Source organism: Hippopotamus amphibius, chromosome 9 (assembly GCF_030028045.1).
Source record: "Hippopotamus amphibius kiboko isolate mHipAmp2 chromosome 9, mHipAmp2.hap2, whole genome shotgun sequence".
In the NCBI taxonomy this organism is placed as follows: domain Eukaryota; kingdom Metazoa; phylum Chordata; class Mammalia; order Artiodactyla; family Hippopotamidae; genus Hippopotamus; species Hippopotamus amphibius.
Genome location: NC_080194.1, coordinates 121944543 through 121961298, shown reverse-complemented (window position 1 = coordinate 121961298; position 16756 = coordinate 121944543). Strand labels below are relative to the sequence as shown.

Sequence of the window (16756 nt, the reverse complement as noted above, 5' to 3'; positions counted from 1 at the left end):
GGCGCCCGGCTCATGCGCAGGCGCGCGGCTTGGCTGCTGGAGGAGTTGCAAGCCAGTGGGACTCAGGGGTCCGGACGGCTGGCAGCCATGGGCCGCCGGAGGGCAGCGCGCGGCCCGGTGGCTGAAGGTGGCCGTACTCGGCGCCCCGCGGGCCGCTCTCTTGAGGCTTTCGCCGAGGAAGTGGGCGCCGCGCTGCGCGGTGAGTGGGGCGTGATCGGAGCAGGGCTGGGGGTCGGAGGCCAGGGTCGCGCCACGGAGCGGCGGCTGAGGCCGGGTCCCCTTCTCTGCCCGGTGCAGCGTCCGTGGAGCCAGAGGCGGCCGAAGACGAGGGCAGCCTGGGCCCGGCGCAGCTGCCCTGCGCTCTGGCCATGTGGGAGCTGGGCCACTGCGACCCCCGGCGATGCACCGGCCGTAAGCTAGCACGCCTGGGACTGGTGCGCTGCCTACGTCTGGGCCACAGGTTCGGCGGCCTCGTGCTCAGCCCCATGGGCTCCCAGTACGTGTCCCCCGCAGACAGGTAGGCGGGAGAGGACAGGGTGTGGGGGTAGGGAGAGCGGGGTGCCTCGTGGGACTGTCTTCTTAATGAGCCCCCTATTCTGGCACATCTGTCTTACCCATTTGTACTGATCTGTCTAGTTTGCCCCTGTTGCCTCGCGCAGGGTCCAGGATGTAGCAGGCTTCTATAAACGTTTGTTGAGTGAATAAGCAAACCTTATTGAGGAACCACCTTCCTCCCCCTAGCTGCCTCAAAAGCTTGGCCCATGAGAGTCCTTGGAGGTGTTTGGGGTGGGTGAATGATGTTCCTAAATCCCCAGTGAGGCCAGTCTCCACGGACATGACTGCCCTGGGGCCAGCACCAAGTTTACCCCAGAACCAAGCCCTATTGCTGCTCCTGGCAGACAGTTGGTGGCACGGTCCGGGGTCGCCGTCATCGACTGCTCCTGGGCCAGACTGGATGAGACTCCATTTGGAAAGATGCGTGGGAGCCACTTGCGGCTCCTGCCCCACCTGGTGGCCGCCAACCCTGTGAACTATGGCCGGCCCTGCAGGCTGTCCTGCGTGGAGGCCTTCGCTGCCACCTTCTGCATCCTGGGTGAGTGTCGGGGCCTGGCAGCCTGGAGTCTGGCTGTGCTCCCAGCAGCATGTTTTCTGCTGTAAGTCCCTGGAGGAGCATGACCATGTGCAGGGAGGTGGCCAGGGTTTCATCCCAACTCCCACTTAAGTTCTCACACTGCCGGGTTGAGGTGGAGGCAAAACACATCACTGGCCTACAAGCGCTTGTATGTGTCCTCCGTTGTTAGGGTACCACCGCCCTGAGAGCCCTTTGTTACCCAGCTCATGCCCTGAGAACTTATGGTCCACATGGAGGCCCAGATGGGCAGCCCTGTGAGACTTCCTGTAAGGAGAAGGACTGAGGGGCTACTGAGGCAGAGGCTGTCTGGACCGTGGGATGGTGTCAGCAGGACTTTTAGTTCCTGGGACAGCAGGAGCCAGTGGCAGGGTGGCAGGAGAGGGATTGTCCACAGCCTTGGAATTCCTGTTTCCTACACCAACAGGTTTCTCAGACCTTGCTGTCATTTTGCTGCGGAAGTTCAAGTGGGGCAAGGGCTTCCTAGACCTCAACCGCCAGCTCCTGGACAAGTATGCAGCCTGCAGTGGCCCAGAGGAGGTGCTACAGGCAGAGCAGGAGTTCCTGGCCCGTGCCAAGGAGCACTGCGAGGAGGAGGAGATTGGTGAGGCCTGGCACGGACACAAGCCCCACCCTGGGGGGGCAGGGGGGGAGTCAAGACCCTCCAGGCCTCCCACCTTCTTTGAGAAGCCTGGGGGTTGGGGGGACCTTCCTGCCACAGCTGTGGGATGCTCCGTTCTGCTCCAGGCTCACCTACAGGTCACTTTCCTCTTTGATTACTTGGTTCAGATCCCTTTGATGTGGATTCAGGGCGAGAGTTTGCAAATCCCAACAGGCCCGTGGCTGCCCCCCGGTAGGTCCTTGGGCTTCCCAGTGTCATGACAGCTTGACCCTGGGCTCCCCTCTGCCTTGGCCTCAACCCCTCCAGCTGCGGGGTGGGGTGGTGTCCTAAACCACACCAGGATGCTTTTTTGACTACGGAGAAGGGAAGGTGGATGTCCTGCCGGACAGATTTTTTCAATTTTGAGAGGACAGAGAATAGGAATCTGCTCTCGGTTTGGGGGTTACCTCGCACAGGCCAGTGAACCCGCCCCTCCCTCCTAGGCTGCCCAGAGACGATGCTGACAGTGACACTGAGGATGAGTCTCAGGAACTTGGGCCTGACCCCGAGGATGGGGGAGGCAGCAGCAGCAGCCCTGAAGAGGAGCAGACTACGCAACAAGGGGCGGAAGGGGCGGACACCAGCGTCCCCACAGAGATTTGGAAAGGAATCAAGAAACGGCAGAGAGACTGAAAGTTGCAGACGTGTATTTTTGGAGGCGGGGTGATGAGGACATCTAGAGGTGGCAGTGGAACTTGGGAGAACACACAACAGGCCTGGCGGCCTCAGCCCCTGCAGCTGCCAGCAGGACTGGACTCTGTCCAGGTTCTCTCCCAGCACTTCTAACCTGGCCTTGCTCTGGGTCCTGCCTCAGAGCCCTCCCAATGAAGCTGCAAGTCAAGCAGACCTCCGTGTGAGCCTCTACTTTCTGCACTTGGCCTGGGGGTTTGGGCAAACCCCTCAGCCCCTAGTGAGGCAGACCCTTCCTAGGAGAGTCTGGGGTGTGGGGATGGGGCTGTGGGGTAGGTCTTGTGTGGGCACCCGTGTGTTCATGAAAAGAGATACCAGTCAACTGGCTAGTTGGCAGAGCCGCTTACACTGGGTCACCAGCTTGGGTGACATCCTCAGCCTCCCAGGGACCCACTCCTGGGCCTGTGAGCTGGGTGGGGACTGGAGACCTGTGCAGCTCTCAGGCAAACCCCGCTCCACATGCCCTCTGAGGTGGAGGGATCCTGGAGAAGGTGGGGACACTGCCGATGCTCACACTCTCCCTCCAAAGCCTAGACCATCCAGACTCAAAGCCAAGACTTTCCTGCCACTCCGCCCAGCAAGGCCTTGCCGCAGCCCCGGAGAGACAGAGGACAGAGACTCCTCTAGGACAGGACTCTCCTGTGCAGCGTTAGTGACATTTAGGGGAGACGAGAGGGGGGAGGGTTCATGGCAGGATGTCAAGCAGCAGTCATGGCCTCCACCCACTCCCCAGTTGTGGCTGACTACCAAAAATGTCTCCAGGCACCCCCTAACGTGCCCTGGGGGGCAAGACTGAGAACCCTGCTTTTAGACCAGCACCCTCCTGCCCTGTGGCTGTGGAACCTGAGGGAAGGTGGGAAGCTCACCTGGCGGCCAGGCCTGTGCTCTCTGCTCTGGGGGGCAGCCGCTGGCCAGTGGGGTGGGGCTTCTGAGCACAGGGGGTTCACAACACACACCACACAGGTGTGGCCAGGGCAGAAGGGAGCCAGGGGGTCCAGCCACAGCATACACACCATAAAGCAGTGCAGGGGGCCCCAAGAGCCCAGTTGCACAAAGCTGACCACGGGGCGAGAGGACACCATGGAGCCTTGGGGAGGGCCTGGCTGGCGGCCACAAGGGCTCAGGGGTCCGCCTCCATGTACTTCTCCAGCTCCTTGAGCCTCTTGACAAACTCCTGAGCCTCCTTGTTGGTGCGGCCCTCCAGCATCCTAAGCGCCGACCTCACTGCGGGCGGGCGGGCGGGGGCGTCAGCCAGGCTGGCCCCGCCCCCGCCCCGCCCCGCCCCCGCCTCGCCGCGATGCTCACTCACCCTGGGCTCTGGGCCGGCGCAAGTGCAGGGTGACTGGCTGCCCGGCCCTCGCGCTCCCGCCCACCTGGGGCCTCGTGACGCCGCCGATGCTGCCCAGGGCTAGGGCTGCCTCCCCCGCGAAGTCGTTGGTGGAAAGCCAGTCGTGGTCCATGACGGTGAACAGCACGCAGGCGCCCCGGCGGCGACAGGCCTCTGCGGGCACGGAGCTGGGGGCGGGGAGGCGGGGGGCGGTCACCTGGAGTCCTGCTCCCGGCTCCGGGCGGGCAGGGCAGGGAGGGACACTCACAAGTAGAAGAGCTCATCGTACACGGGGTGCAGCGTCCGGTTCTTGACCTGGGTCCTCTGGCTGCGGACCAGCGGGAAGACGTGCGGCGGGCCCAGCTCCACAATCACAAAAGGGTCGCTCAGACCTGGGGACACAGCTGTGAGCGCACCGCTCCGCCCACCCCGCCAGCCCCGCCCCGCCCCGCCCCGCCCCGCAGCATCCCGCCCCGCACCGTTGGCGTCCAGGGGAAGTAGGTCGGCGGCATGCAGCACCTCTACCGCCAGCCTTTGCTCGGCCGCCTCGTAGTGGCAGCGGACGCTCAGGCGCCCGAACCGGTTGTGCTCCAGGGACCTCTGTGGAAAGGCCAGGGGGCGGATGAGCGGAGCCCAGGGACTCCCGGGGGCGGGGCCTCGTGCCCGCTCCTGGGCCGCGCTACCTGCTTGAGTTTGTCCAGGTAGTACTGCTCGATGCACTCCCGGGTGGAGCACTGATGCAGGCGCAGCTCCTCCTCCAGCCTCTGCAGGAAGGAAGCGGCGCCTGGTGATGCCCGCAGCTCCTCACAGCCCCATTTCACGCGTGGGGCGTGGCTGGACTCAAACTCGGGTCTCTGGGGACCCTCCTCCCCCTTCCTCTGTCAGAGGCCCAGGGAGCCAAACCTCACCTTGTAGCTTCCGTCCCTCAGGCTCTCCAGGGGCAGACCCTGGCCCTCAGCGTGGAAAAAACTGACCAGGGCCTGGGGCGGGGCAAGAAGGGAGAGATGTCATGCGCGAGGTGGGTGCTGGGGACCGAGAGTGGAAACAAATGGAGCCTTGAGCAGCACCCGGCTGGGGGTCTCAGGAGCCCAGGCAGAGGCACCCGCACCTGGGGCGCATGAGAAGCCCCAGGAAGCCTGGGAAAATGTCAGTGCCTGAGACCAGAGAACTGTCATAAGAGGTGGCCCAGTGCTGCTGACACAGGTGGCCTGGAGGAAGGAGATGCTGCCTGTGGGTTCCCGGAGGAGACGTGTCCAGGGAAGGCCTGGCATCCCAGCAGGGTGCAGCGAGGCAGCTGGGAAGGGTCAGCAGCCTTGTCGCCCTGGGCCGGGGTGGGGTGGGGTGGGGTGGGCTGGGGGTGGGGGGTGGGCCAGGAACTGGGAGCTGCAGCAGGAAGGGCTCTTCCACGTGGCCCTACCTCCAGGGTGAAGTGGAAGCGCCCATAGAAGTCGGCAGATACGTCACGGTTTGCGCCAAGAGCCTGCAGAATGGCCTGTAGCAGCAGCTCCCAGAGGGCCTCCAGCACCCTGCAGGGACACTCGGCATCTGTGACTGGACCCCAGGCCAGCCCTTCCTCACCTGCCCAGGACCATACCTGCTCAGGTTCTCCTTCACCAGTGAAGTATTCAGCAGAGCCAACTTCTCATCCAGGTACTTCAGCAGTGGGGCCACGGCCTGCGGACAGGGTCCTCAGGCTGTGACTGAGCCTGGGCCCCCACCCCACACATGCATTCCCGGCAGCGCCCACGCCCTCACCTGGCCGGGCCCTCACCTCATCGTTTTGGATGGAGTCAGGCGACAGGCTGATGTGCTGCACGTACTTCCTGATGTCTCCCACCATCTGTGGGAGGGTGGTGCTCAGCACCGAGGGGGGTGGTGCAGGGAGGGGGAAGCCAGCCCCCCCCCCCGCCCCCCTGTCTCTCCATCTCTGCCCACCTTGGAGGTCAGGTGTGCCGTCACAGTTCGGGCCTCCCGCTGCAGGTCCTCATCCAGGGCCTGTGTGCAGCTGAGCAGGGGGCGCGGGAGCACGCCCTCAAGCCCTGCAGCCCCCTCCGGCCACGCCAGGCCACGTAGTGCCTGGCCAGCAGCCTTGCGCAGAAGCTCCACATTGTTGAGGACTATGCAGAGCTGGGGAGTTATGCCGGACATGTGTGGGTTGGCAGTCGGGTGGTAGCCCCACCGTGCCTCCTCCTCCCCACCACTGCCTCCTCCCTGCCTGCCTGCCAGCTTACTGGTTCGCTCACTGCCTCGCCCGCTGCCCCGGGCTGAGTGTCCACCTTCTTCCGCAACAGCTCTGTGTAGAAGAGGGCGGCTTCACACAGGTCCTGGGGTGGAAGATGGGGGCTCAGGAGCTGTGGGCCATGTCCCCCGGCCCTGTTGTCCCTCCAGACCCCAATCTCCTCCCGGGTGGTAGTCCCTACCTGGCTGAGCTGGATGCCCAGCCCCTGGGCCTGGGCAGGGTCCGGCCACGCCAGGCGGGCCCACAGCTCCTGGATGTGGCTGAAGCAGAGGCTTGCAGTGGCTGCGGAACTGCTGTGCTTGGAGGAGGCATCCGTGGGGTCCAGCTAGGAAGCAGGAGAAGGCCTGGGTTGTGGGGGTGCCCCGGATGAGTCCAGCACCCTCAGGCCTGGGTGCTCACTCACTGTGTCCACATCCACGGCTCCCTGAAGCCTCCACTTGGCTTGGTCCCGCAGCACCTGCAGCCAAAGCTTCACAGCGGGCAGGAACGGGGCGTGGATGCCAGCCAGGGCGAGGGAGCGGCTGTCCCTGCAGTGGGAGGCCAGTCAGAGCTCGCCCCGATTCAGACAGCTTGAGCCAGCATGTCCCAGGTTCCCAGCCTAAGGAGGCCCTGGGGAGAGCCTCCTGCAGAGCCCTCCTAGAGAAGGCTGGAGGACAGGTGGGGGCAGGGCACCCACCGGCCTGGTATGCTGCTCCAGAAGTGCTGGATATCTGCCAGGGTCAAGTAGAGCTCAAAGAGCCCTGAGGCTACCTCGAGGGTCATCTTGGGACTCAGCTCCTCTGTCAGCACCCACGCCTCTTCAGCCACCTGCCCAGGAGAGTGGAGTCAGGCTGCCAGCAACAGGAAACCCAGGCCCCTTCCCAGCCAGGGGGCTCTCCCCACACCCCCTCCTCACCAGACGCTCCAGCTGCCGAAAGGTGAGGGTGAAGAAGTCGATCTTGATGATGCTGCAAAGGACAAACCTCAGACTCCTGCTCACCCCACACCCCAGCCTGGGGGCAGCACTTGAGGGGCAGGGTGCAGGGGCAGCAGGGAGAGCGCTGAGCCCACCTGTGGAAGAGACTGGCGTAGATGCCGTAGCAGGACTGCAGGTCCTCATAGATGGTGTCAGCCAGCTTGACCAGCCCCACAAGACGCTGTGGCCCCAGCTGCAAGGAAGCCCAGCACAATGACCTTCTGGCCTGCACCCACCTGCTGCCACCCTCCCCTTCCCTGAGCCACACCTGCTCACGGGGACTCTGAGCGTTCAGGAGCTTATCGAACCATTCGCGGTTGCCTCTCTGCAAGGGAAGCCACCGAGGCAGTATGGTGGGTGGGAGGGAAGAAGGGCAACAAAATGTGTGTGGTACAGCAGGACAAGGCCGGGGGCAGGGGCACGGGCAGGGCCAGGGCAGTTAGCTCAGATCGAACTACCGGACGCACCTTCAGGGCAGCAGCAATGTCCATGTTTAGCTCTGTCTCGAAGGGGCAGATCTCAAAGGAAGGCTGGAAGAGCTGCAGCTTGCCAAGACACCTGGGCAACGGGTCAGCCACTGACTGGGGGCTGCCCCGTCCGGTCGCCTACCCCCACCCCCACCCCTCGTGCCAGCAGCTGTACCCACTTCAACAGCAGCTCCAGGCGGTAGACAGCTGTGCTGTTCGTGGCAGGGAAGTAGTCTCGGAGCTGGCGCAGCAGCTGAAGCCCAAACTCAGAGAAGGCAGAGAAGCTGTCTGCCAGTCCCTCCTCCTGGGGGACAGGGCCCTTCAGAACTGACTCCTGAGTGCCCACTCCAGGGCAGAACCAGCCAGTCTGCAAGGCTCTGCTCTGAGAAGCACCCTCCCTACCACGGCCTCCAAACCCACTGGCCTTGCCCTGGTGACCTCTCCAGCCCCTGCCTCCACAGCTCCCCCCTGGAGGCACAGATGCCCTCAGGGCCTTTGCATCACCAGCTGTGCCTCCTGAGAGCTGGCCCACCCCCTCTGTTGCTCGCGGGGCTGAAGCGGGCCAGCCTCCCTCCTGCGGGACTCCGTTTTGGTACCGCACACCCCGGTCGTGGGACCGCACAGCACTTGCTCTCTCCTCGGTCCCGCAGTTTGTCCGTTTGTTTTTAACCCCCTGCCGCACTTACAGGTTGTGGACCCCCACCAGGGCAGGGCTCTGGCCGTTCCTGCCTGCCCCCGTCCGAGCAGTCCCACAGCACACCCTCCAGGAACAGCATTTTCAGCGGAGCCCACCTGCTCCTGGGGCAGCGAGGCCGCCTCCTCCCAGTGCGCCTGCATGTCCTCCAGCAGCCCCAGCAGGTAGCCATAGTCCAGGGTGCGGGTCTGATGGTGGCGACTGCTGACCTGCCAGTGCCTACGAGGCCCCAGCCCAGGGCCAGGACAGCGCCTTTGGGGCCCGGCCCAGGAGGAAACCTGCGCGCGTCCAACTCACAGCACAGTCCCTTTCCGGGCCCCGCCCCCAGCGCCCCGCCCCTCATGGCACGGCCACGCCCACGCAGTGCAGTTTCGCCCGCCGAGGCCCCGCCCCTCCCGTCGCCCTTCAGCCCCGCCGGAGCCCCGCCCCCTCGCGGCACGGCCCCGCCCACTCACAACACAGCCAGCTGCAGCGCCGACAGGTTGCTCTGCGCGCCGTGCAGGCAGAGCACGGTGGCCGCAGGCCCACTGAGCTCACCGCGCCAGCTGCTGGAGTTGGGCTGGGGGACGGGCCGGGCGTGGGTGGAGGCGGGAGACCCCCATCCCCTCTCGGCCCCCAGGCCCCCGGCCTCCCCCGCTCGCCCTCCCCACGCCGCGCCTGGCTGCCCCGGGAGCCCGAGAGCGGCGCTACCTCCTCGGCTCGGTGCTCGAACTGCAGCAGACGGCTGAGCAGCAGCAGGTAGGACAGGAAGCCCGAGCGCCCGCGCTGGCTCATGCTCGTGTCCCTCTGGAACGCAGGGCCCGCCGGTCACCAGCCCTGCCCAAGCCCATGGGCTGGGGCGCAGGGCTGTAGGGCGGGGGTCCCCCTTGGCTCCCCACCTGTGTGGTGATCAGCTTGAGGACCAGCTGGCAGTCTCCCTGCACGCGGGAGGCGCTAGAGCGCGGTTCCAGCTTGAACCAGCGGTCCTCGCCAGCCACGGGCACCTCCTGGGGAAAGGGGATTCAGATTGGCGATTCTGCCTCCCTCTTCCTCCCGCACAGACTGTCTGCGGGACCGTGGGGAGAAAACAGGCCGCGGCTTCCCACTGAACACGGGTGACCAGCATAGTGAGTGCTCAGGGGTGCCTAGACACAAGAAGTCCCTGGAGGCTGTCCCTCCCCGACTTCCTCAGCATGGTGCCCCGCCCCCAGCCCAAGAAGGATGGGAGACTCTTGGAATCACAGAACATAGCCAGCAGCAGTATGGTAGAAAAGCAGGGCACCCATGAGCAGGTGTTCTGTGAGTGAAGCCCCCATGCCCACTCACGCGGATGGGTATGTTGAGGCACCCCAGAAAGTCATCGGTGTGGTCCTCTGTGGGCCCTGCTGTCCCATTTGCGCGGGCAGACTTGACAATCTGTTTGAAATACCTGGGGCCAGCAAGGTGGATGTCACACCTGTGGTTCCTGAGGAGCCACCACCTGCTGGCCCCCGTGGCTGAGCTGTGAGTGTCAGGGGCACGAGGGTCCCACCTGCCATACCTGCTCATGCCCTTCAGACCGATGACTTCATTCAGCTTCCTGCACGCTTCCACCAGGGACACGTCGTCGTCATGGTCCCTGAGGGTGTGGCGAGGTGAGGGACCTGGCTTGTCTGGAGCCCAGCCTCACCCTGACTGCCCCCTCCTGCTCCCCCCAGACCAGAGGTGCTCACACCCCTTGCCCTGCAGGGTACAGGGGCCTATACCAGATGTCCAGGTGTAGCTGGTCCGTGCTTACGTCTTCGATCTCACTATAAGGAGAACAGAAAGATGCCCTTGAGGGTCTGGGTGCCCTTCTGCCCAGGGCTGGGGCAGGGACAATTTCTGAGTCTCAGGAACAGCCCCTCGGTTCCCTGGGGCAGGCACTGAGACCACGTATAGGCACAGCTGCTGCATGCAACCCCAGGACCAGCCTGGCACTACAGCAGGCCCTGCCCGACCACCCTGCCGCCCAGCTGGACGAGGGGCCTTACAAGAGGAAGTGCTCCTTCCACACAGGGTTCAGGGTGCTGCTCTTGACCTCGGTGACCTGGATGCACTTGGCTGGCAGTGGGCCACCACGCTTGCTGCTCTTGCGGAAGCTGAAGCGCTGTTCCCTGTGTGGGCCCGGCTCCCGCAGGGTGCCCGAGGCTGGCAGGATGCCCAGCATGCAGTACGGGTCACTGAAACCTGGGACATGGCGGGTGCCTCAGCCCCGACCCCTGACCTGAGGCCCCCCCATGGCCCCCAGACCTGTGCCAGCCAAGGTCCTGGCTGGCCGCCACTCACCGTTGGGGTCTTTGGCCAGCAGATTCTTGGCACGCATGACGGAGACTTTCAGGGCATACGTGGGAGCCTGCAGGTGGGGGGTGATGAGGGCCTCTTGGGACTCAGCGTGGACCTGACACAGCCTGGCCCTGTACCCCCTCCACCACGGGCCCCTGCACACGAGCACTGCGCGGGTCAGTGTCTACCCAGGCGAGCGGCAGCCTCACCTTGGCATTCTTCACGCGCTCCACGGCCTCGGCATGCTCCTCAGGGCTGGTGCCAAACACCTGCGCAGGGCAGGCAGGTGTGAGGGCCCAGGTACCCCTGCAGTGGGGCTGACTGTCATCCTGGGGGCTTCACAGGGTCGGGGGAGCACACAGGTGAGGAAGAAATGTGTCTGTCCATCTGTTGGTTTGTCTTTTCTACCTTTCTCTGTGTTTGTCTGTCCATCCTTCTGTGTGTGTCCTACATCTGTCTACCTGTCCTTTCCTGTGTTTTTTGTATCTGTCTCTGTGTTCATCTGTCTGTCTTTGTGTTCTTCTGTTTGAATGTGTCTGTGTGTCTGTCCATCACTCCATCCTTCCGGGCATACCTGTCAGCCTATTTATGTCTGCCTGTGAACGTGTGTATGTGTGTGTGGTGTACATGGGGGCAAATCTGTGTGTGTTGTTCAGGTGATAGTAACTTAAGCAGGTGGGGAAAAGTCTCAATCCTCCCCAGAGATGGGAGGGGCTAGGCCAACAGGGTGGGCGAGACCAATGGGACTCACCTGCTGAAGGTAGCTCAGTAGGGCCTCCTGGTCATCCACCTGGTCGGGGCCCATGGTCCCTGCACGGTAAAGGACCGTGTACAAGGCTTCCTCGTACAGCATCTCCACCTGCAGGTGGGGAGGGGAGCATGCCCTGAGTCCTGGCCACCCCGTCCCTGTCTCCCCTCAGCCCCAGGCCCTGAGTCCTGGCCACAGGGGACCTCAGGGCTCCTCGGATCCACCCTATGTGCCCAGGCCCCTAGTCCCCAGCAGCTCCTCCCACTGGCAGAGCCCAATCCCTGCCCCTGTGCCTTTGCACCTACCAGGCCCTCCATGGGGGTCCCTTCTCACCCCTGACCTCTGCTCACTTCCATGGAGAGGCCTGGCCGGCCCACCCCAGACCCTGGGTCTGGCACATAGAGGTGTTTACAGCCCCTCCTGGGGCCAGGCCCTCATCCACCTTACCTCCTCTTGGGTCAGGGCTCTCAGGCCACGACTGGGGTCCACAGGCTCTGCGGGGGCTGGTGAGCTGCTGCGCAGGAGGACCTGTGAGGGGCACCAGGTGAGGGCCTCTGTGGCTCCTGGGGCAAGCGGGGCGGGGAGTGCTCCAGGGAGGGAGGGAGGGAGTGGGGGGCAGAGGGGCAGGAGGGGCGGCCTGGCCTGGCGGCCATGCTGGGCAGCCACGTGTGTGCCGTCCGCACCTCGGGGCACGGCAGGCCCTGTCTGCTTTCCCCCTTCTTCAGGATGAGGCGCATCTGGGCGAAGAACTCCACTCCATCTCCAGGTTTCCTGCCAAGAAAGGCCAGGCTCAGAGTCAGCGGACCCTCCCCGGAACTACAGCTTACAGTACGTGCAGGCCCACGTGACTCAAACGGATCCCTGGGTCTCTGAATGTCTGGGGGCACACTGTGACGCCCACAGGGACTCCCATGACCTTGGGTTCAGAGGCTCCTGGGCTCCCCCCAGGGGCCGTGCTGGGCAGCTGGTGTGTGAGGTCAGCGAAGGAAGGGAGGGCAGGTGCAGGGGACCAGCACTGCGGGAAGCGGGCCACCGGGCACCCACCAGGCCCCGGCCACAGGCTCCTGGGCCGCGGCGCTGCTGCTCGCCGTCTCCTCCTCGGTCCTCCGACGGAAAGACGGGCACACCTGCACCTGCCTGAGCACACTGCTCTTGATCTCCAGCAAGGTGGACATGGTGGGCAGCCTGTGGGCAGAGAGCACGGCCACGGCCTCCGGTCAGGCCGCCTGTTCGTTCACCAGCGTTGCCATGCTGTTCCCAATGATCACATCAGATGCCACACGGAGCAATGACTGAGGTGTCCCTGTTGCTCAGAAGTGCCCACTGCTGGGGCCGTGGGCTCCAGCCCCTCCCAGGGCTGCAGACTTGCTCAGTCTGAGCCCTGTCCCCCCTGCCCCACAGGCTCTGGCCACCCAGACCAGAATGACTAGGACTGAGCTGGCTTCAGGGGACATGTAGGCAGGGGGCTGCCAGGCCCAGGCCACATTCCTCGCTTGACACAGAGGATCCCTCTCCATCCCAGTGTGACATCTGGGCTGCTCCAGGCAAGATGCTGCATGGTGGCTTGGTTGCCCTGGCAACATGGGCAATGGAGCCGGACAGGAGAGCGAGCAGGTGCTGTGGCCCCACAACCTACACTTTGCAGAAGAGGAGTAGGCCCTGCTCTGGGCCCTGGGATGCCCCTGCGGGGTGAGCAGCTCTCATTGCCAACTCCAGTCCCCCCAGCCCAACAGCCTTCACTGTTACACCCGCACACCTCCTCCAGGGCTCTCAGAGTCCCCTGCAGACCCCAGTGGGAAGGGCAGGATGACAGCTAAGCCAGCAAGGACCCTCGAGCCTGCCTCTTCCACCCCACAGCCCAGCCCAGGTGCCCACCTCTCCCCTGGGTCAGGCAACAACCTCTGGCCCTGGACCCCCAGGGTGGTCTCCTGTTCTCCCATAGAAAACCATCAGGGCAAAGTGAAGACCCCTTCCTGGGCCACGTCTGCCACTCCGTGCCACCCCTTAGGCTCCCGGCCCCAGGCCTGTTGGCCTCTGTGTGCAAGACACAGCATGCTCCCCTTGGTCCACCTGGGGGCCTTCCCACTGTCTGGGCCCCCTCATTGTCCACTCTTGAAGGCCCCCCAGGCCAGGCATGTCAGCCCAAGCCTGCCATTTTCATTTGACAAAATAGGAAATGGGGACCCAACCGGACCCAACTCTACTTGCCCCAACCTCACGGGCACTTAGCAGTGGGAGAGCAGGTGAAACCTGCCCCTGCCCTGCACGCCCACTGCTCAGGGGCCGTGCCTGTGCTTGTGCAAGTCTCTGTTTACTGGCTCTACCCTTTCTTGAACTCTTATGCTCTGCTGGGAGAGCTGGGGCCGGGCACGCCTGCCACTTCCTGGGTCCTAAATAGACTTTTTGAGCAAACCAGGTCTGTCTCTGGGTGGCCCATCCCTGGCCATCTCGGGCTGCCATCCCTGCTCTGTGACCCCTACCAGCTCTCAGACAGCTCCTCATCCTGCTCTCTGATCCTCCAACCCTGGTCCTGTGGGGCCCAGGGGACACTGGGCTCAGAGGGTCTCATCGAGCCAGACCCCAGAGCTGGGGACAGGGAGGGCAGGCAGTTCAGCCCCCACAGGGGCAGTGTCCCAGGCTCCCCCCACACCTGTCAGTGCCTGCCCCCGGGAACCTCCCTGCAAGATGGGGGCTCGGCACCTGAGCACGCGCTTCCCAAAGCGGTCGCCCTACAGCTGGCCGTGAGGCAGGGCGTCACAGGCCCCCTTTTCCTCTCTAGCTGAGTGGAAGAGGCTGCTCCCCTAACAGCCCCCCAAAGCCAGGGAGCAGCCACTGCTTGAGCTGTTGCCAGGGCAACCGCCAGCTGAGTCTGCATGTGACAGGGGCTCCGGGGCTCACAGTCCCAGAGACAAAGATGACGCAGAAGCCAAGTGGCCTGAGCGGCAGGGTGGGGGGCTTTCTCTGTGAGAACAACATGTTCAAGGCAAGGGGGGCCACCTCCCCTGATAATCCTCAGACCAGCCCTGGAGAGGGGGTGCCGCTCTCCTCCCCCGACTCAGACAAGGAAACTGAGGCCTCAGGGTTAGGAACCCGCCCAAGGCCACAGAGCCAGCAGGCGGCCCTGGGATGAGGTTGAGGTCTCCCCGGTGCTGGTGTCCCTGTGCTGAGCTCTTGGCTCGGCCTGAGTCCCAGGGTCCAGGTGGGCTGGCCTCCCCCTGTGCTGTGTGGCCCCTCCCTGCTCCCTTCCTCAGCCCGCTTCCACAGTGGGGGCAATAGTGGTGTCTGGGTGCAGAAGTCCAGGAGAGATGGCTCATCCTGGGAGCCTAGAAACTCCCTCTGTTCCCCTGGAAACCCTGGGCTGCCTGAGCAGTGATGGCCTCATTGCACCCAACAGCCTGGGCCCTAGGAGCCAGCCCAGCACCTCACCCAGAGCTGCCATCGACAGTGGGTGTGTGGCCGACCCCCCTGTATGAGGCGGAGTGAGCTGGGTACATGGCTGCAGGGAACCCCCCATCTGTCTGATGGGCCCCATGGGACTGCTTCCTGAGTTCTGTGTGTCTCTGTCCCTGCACCCCTGCGCATGCCTGGCCACCAGCTTCCATTTGTCCAACAAACATAGTGACGCCGGCCAAGGAGCTGAACGCCACACAGGCACTGGGGCCCAGCCGAAAGTGACAGGCCCACTGTGTTCCCGGGCTGTGCCCAAGGCACAGGGTTGAATGGGAAATGATAAATCTACAAACTGGATGTCACTGTCCCATTTCACATCCCAGGGCTGGGGTGACCTGCCCAGAGCCAGGACTCGAGCCCAGGGCTCAAAGCCAAGCTCTCTCCTGCTAGCCCACTTGGGGGCTGGGGTGGCACTGAAGCAGGTGGGTCTGGGGCAGCTGAGCTGAACTGGAGGGCCAGCTCTGTCTCTCTAGTCAGAGTTCCCAGTGGCCAGGTGGCCACCCTAGAAGTGAATAAACACCTTCAGGGTGCTGGGCCTTCTCAGTCCCTGGAGACTTAGGGGTTGGAGGGTGCCTGATGCTGCCCTGGGCTTCTGTAGGGGGGTGGCAGGATGTCTGACCCCACCAGCTGGCTCTTCCTGCTGCCTTCTTGGTCCCTTCCCAGCCCAGCACCCACTGCCCCCTCCCCCCCATAGGATTCCCTGCTCCCATCTCTCCTCGGCCTCACTGACTCCCTGCACTGTGCTGCCCGATGCAGGTCACCTGGAATGCCCATTACAAATACTGCTCTCTGGGGTCTCATCCCCACCTAATCCCCAGGGAGGGGCCTGGAGATCTGTATTGTAAACCAACTCTGTAGGTGGACCTTGAGCTCTGAAGCCTGAGACCAGCTGTAAAAGGCTAGCTAGATGCTTCTAGAATGAACGCATTTAAAATGAAAAGCTCTATGTTCCTCCTCCGAGGTCCTCTCCCACCCGGTCAGCCTGGCCCCCTCTTACCTGTTTTTGCTCACCTGTTCAGGAGGCGTTCCTCCCTCCCACTTCTCTCAGTGACATCCCCTCTCGCCCCTCCCTCCCGTCCCCCCTCTTCCTGGTGATCCCCGCGGGAACCTTAGGCCCCCCAGTTCTGCGCGCTGTTTCTCATTGGTGGGCGTTCATTTCGGGGGCAGTTTGGAAGCCTGGTGAAGGTGTATTTTTTTTGGACCCACCCAGACCCGCCTGTAGAGATTTTGGGGGAAACAAGGGGTCCTGCCAGGATCGGCGGGAGGGGGAAGGGACTGGGCTCTGGGGTGTCTTCCTCCCTGAAGTGTTGGCTAGGAAACCCCGCGGAGCGTCTCTAGGGTCCTCGGCCCCGGCCCACCTGCGGCTTTCCCTGGGGATGGGGCGCCCGGTCGGAGCGGGGTCACCCTGCGCATCCCGAGGGCCGGCGGCGGGTGGTGGTCCTGGCGTCCCGCGCCCCCCAGATCTAGTCCCCCGGCCCCTCCGCAGTGCGCACCCCCGCTCCCACCGGTCCGGCTCCCGCGCTCCGAGGGCCGCAAGAGCAAAGCCCGAGGCCCACTCCTCCAAGCGCGCGCCGGCCTCGGTCTCCCCGGGGCCGACGGCGCGTCTTCGCGACCTCCCGGCGCCCGGGGATGGCGGGGAGCGCGGCGCCGGAGCCGGCCCGGCGGTTCTCCTGTCCGTCGGCGGGGCGCTGGGCCGAGCTTCGACGGGCGGGCGGGAGACCGCGGCACTCACCGGCAGGCAGAGGCGCGGGGACCGGGCTCCTGCGGGTGTCCCGCTCGGCACGGGTTCCGGGGCCGCTCTGGCCGCGCAACCGCTAGCAGCCGCCCGCGCCGACGACTGAGCGTCGCGGGGCCCGGCGCAGAGGCTGCAGGGGGCGGGGGCGGGGCCGGGCCTGCTGGCCCCGCCCCGCCGCTCAGGGCCAGCTTCCGTCCCTCCCCCGCCTCCCTCGCGGACTCCCACCGCGCGCCCACCCCCTGTGCCCCCTGTCTCAAGGTGCGCAGGGATCCTCGCCCGGTGCCCAGCCGGGCAGCCCCCTCCCCCAAAGGGTGGAGCTGTCTGACAACCCACAGGTGGGTGCACCGCGGGAGCAGGCTCCGCTCTGCGTCAAGACCC

The 16756-nt window shown here is 64.5% G+C and overlaps 2 protein-coding genes across 8 annotated transcripts; one reads left to right on the top strand and one right to left on the bottom strand.

Moving 5' to 3' along the window:
* The first annotated feature begins 9 nt into the window (after positions 1–9).
* TSR3 (TSR3 ribosome maturation factor) lies at positions 10–2632 on the top strand. 4 transcript variants are annotated; one of them, XM_057749039.1, is made up of 6 exons: positions 10–199; positions 298–496; positions 900–1093; positions 1557–1733; positions 1919–1982; positions 2234–2632. In XM_057749039.1, exons 1-6 carry the CDS (start codon positions 13–15, stop codon positions 2421–2423), a joined length of 1011 nt encoding a protein of 336 aa, XP_057605022.1. In that variant the 5' UTR covers positions 10–12; the 3' UTR covers positions 2424–2632. The 4 variants fall into 4 exon arrangements, with proteins under 4 accessions (XP_057605022.1, XP_057605020.1, XP_057605018.1 ...); XM_057749037.1 differs by having other exon boundaries at positions 298–517; XM_057749035.1 differs by having other exon boundaries at positions 298–517; positions 816–1093.
* Positions 2421–16465, bottom strand: BAIAP3 (BAI1 associated protein 3). 4 transcript variants are annotated; one of them, XM_057749023.1, is made up of 34 exons: positions 16376–16465; positions 12238–12378; positions 11877–11964; positions 11641–11721; positions 11197–11304; positions 10655–10714; positions 10449–10515; positions 10154–10349; positions 9887–9931; positions 9682–9759; positions 9468–9570; positions 9041–9148; positions 8853–8948; positions 8618–8721; positions 8261–8381; positions 7648–7772; positions 7469–7559; positions 7270–7326; positions 7097–7194; positions 6942–6993; positions 6723–6853; positions 6450–6573; positions 6228–6371; positions 6039–6131; positions 5743–5934; positions 5579–5647; positions 5402–5481; positions 5225–5333; positions 4716–4787; positions 4491–4571; positions 4287–4407; positions 4076–4199; positions 3790–3995; positions 2421–3704 (listed from the first exon to the last, which is right to left on the bottom strand). In XM_057749023.1, exons 2-34 carry the CDS (start codon positions 12366–12368, stop codon positions 3601–3603), a joined length of 3459 nt encoding a protein of 1152 aa, XP_057605006.1. In that variant the 5' UTR covers positions 12369–12378; positions 16376–16465; the 3' UTR covers positions 2421–3600. The 4 variants fall into 4 exon arrangements, with proteins under 4 accessions (XP_057605006.1, XP_057605007.1, XP_057605008.1 ...); XM_057749024.1 differs by lacking the exons at positions 7270–7326; positions 16376–16465 and having other exon boundaries at positions 12238–12390; XM_057749025.1 differs by lacking the exons at positions 7469–7559; positions 7648–7772; positions 16376–16465 and having other exon boundaries at positions 12238–12390.
* Positions 16466–16756: the final 291 nt, after the last annotated feature.

Bases quoted from the DNA above. Each gene is read 5' to 3' on its own strand.
- BAIAP3 (XM_057749023.1), bottom strand. From the start codon at position 12,368: ATGTCCACCTTGCTGGAGATCAAGAGCAGTGTGCTCAGGCAGGTGCAG. The intron at 10,516-10,654 runs GTGAGGCTGCCG...CCCCACCTGCAG, and splicing joins AGCGCGTGAAGAATGCCAAG to GCTCCCACGTATGCCCTGAA. The intron at 5,334-5,401 runs GTATGGTCCTGG...GTGTCCCTGCAG, and splicing joins GTGAAGGAGAACCTGAGCAG to GGTGCTGGAGGCCCTCTGGG.
- TSR3 (XM_057749035.1), top strand. From the start codon at position 13: ATGCGCAGGCGCGCGGCTTGGCTGCTGGAGGAGTTGCAAGCCAGTGGG. The intron at 518-815 runs GTAGGCGGGAGA...CTAAATCCCCAG, and splicing joins TACGTGTCCCCCGCAGACAG to TGAGGCCAGTCTCCACGGAC. The intron at 1,094-1,556 runs GTGAGTGTCGGG...CTACACCAACAG, and splicing joins TGCCACCTTCTGCATCCTGG to GTTTCTCAGACCTTGCTGTC.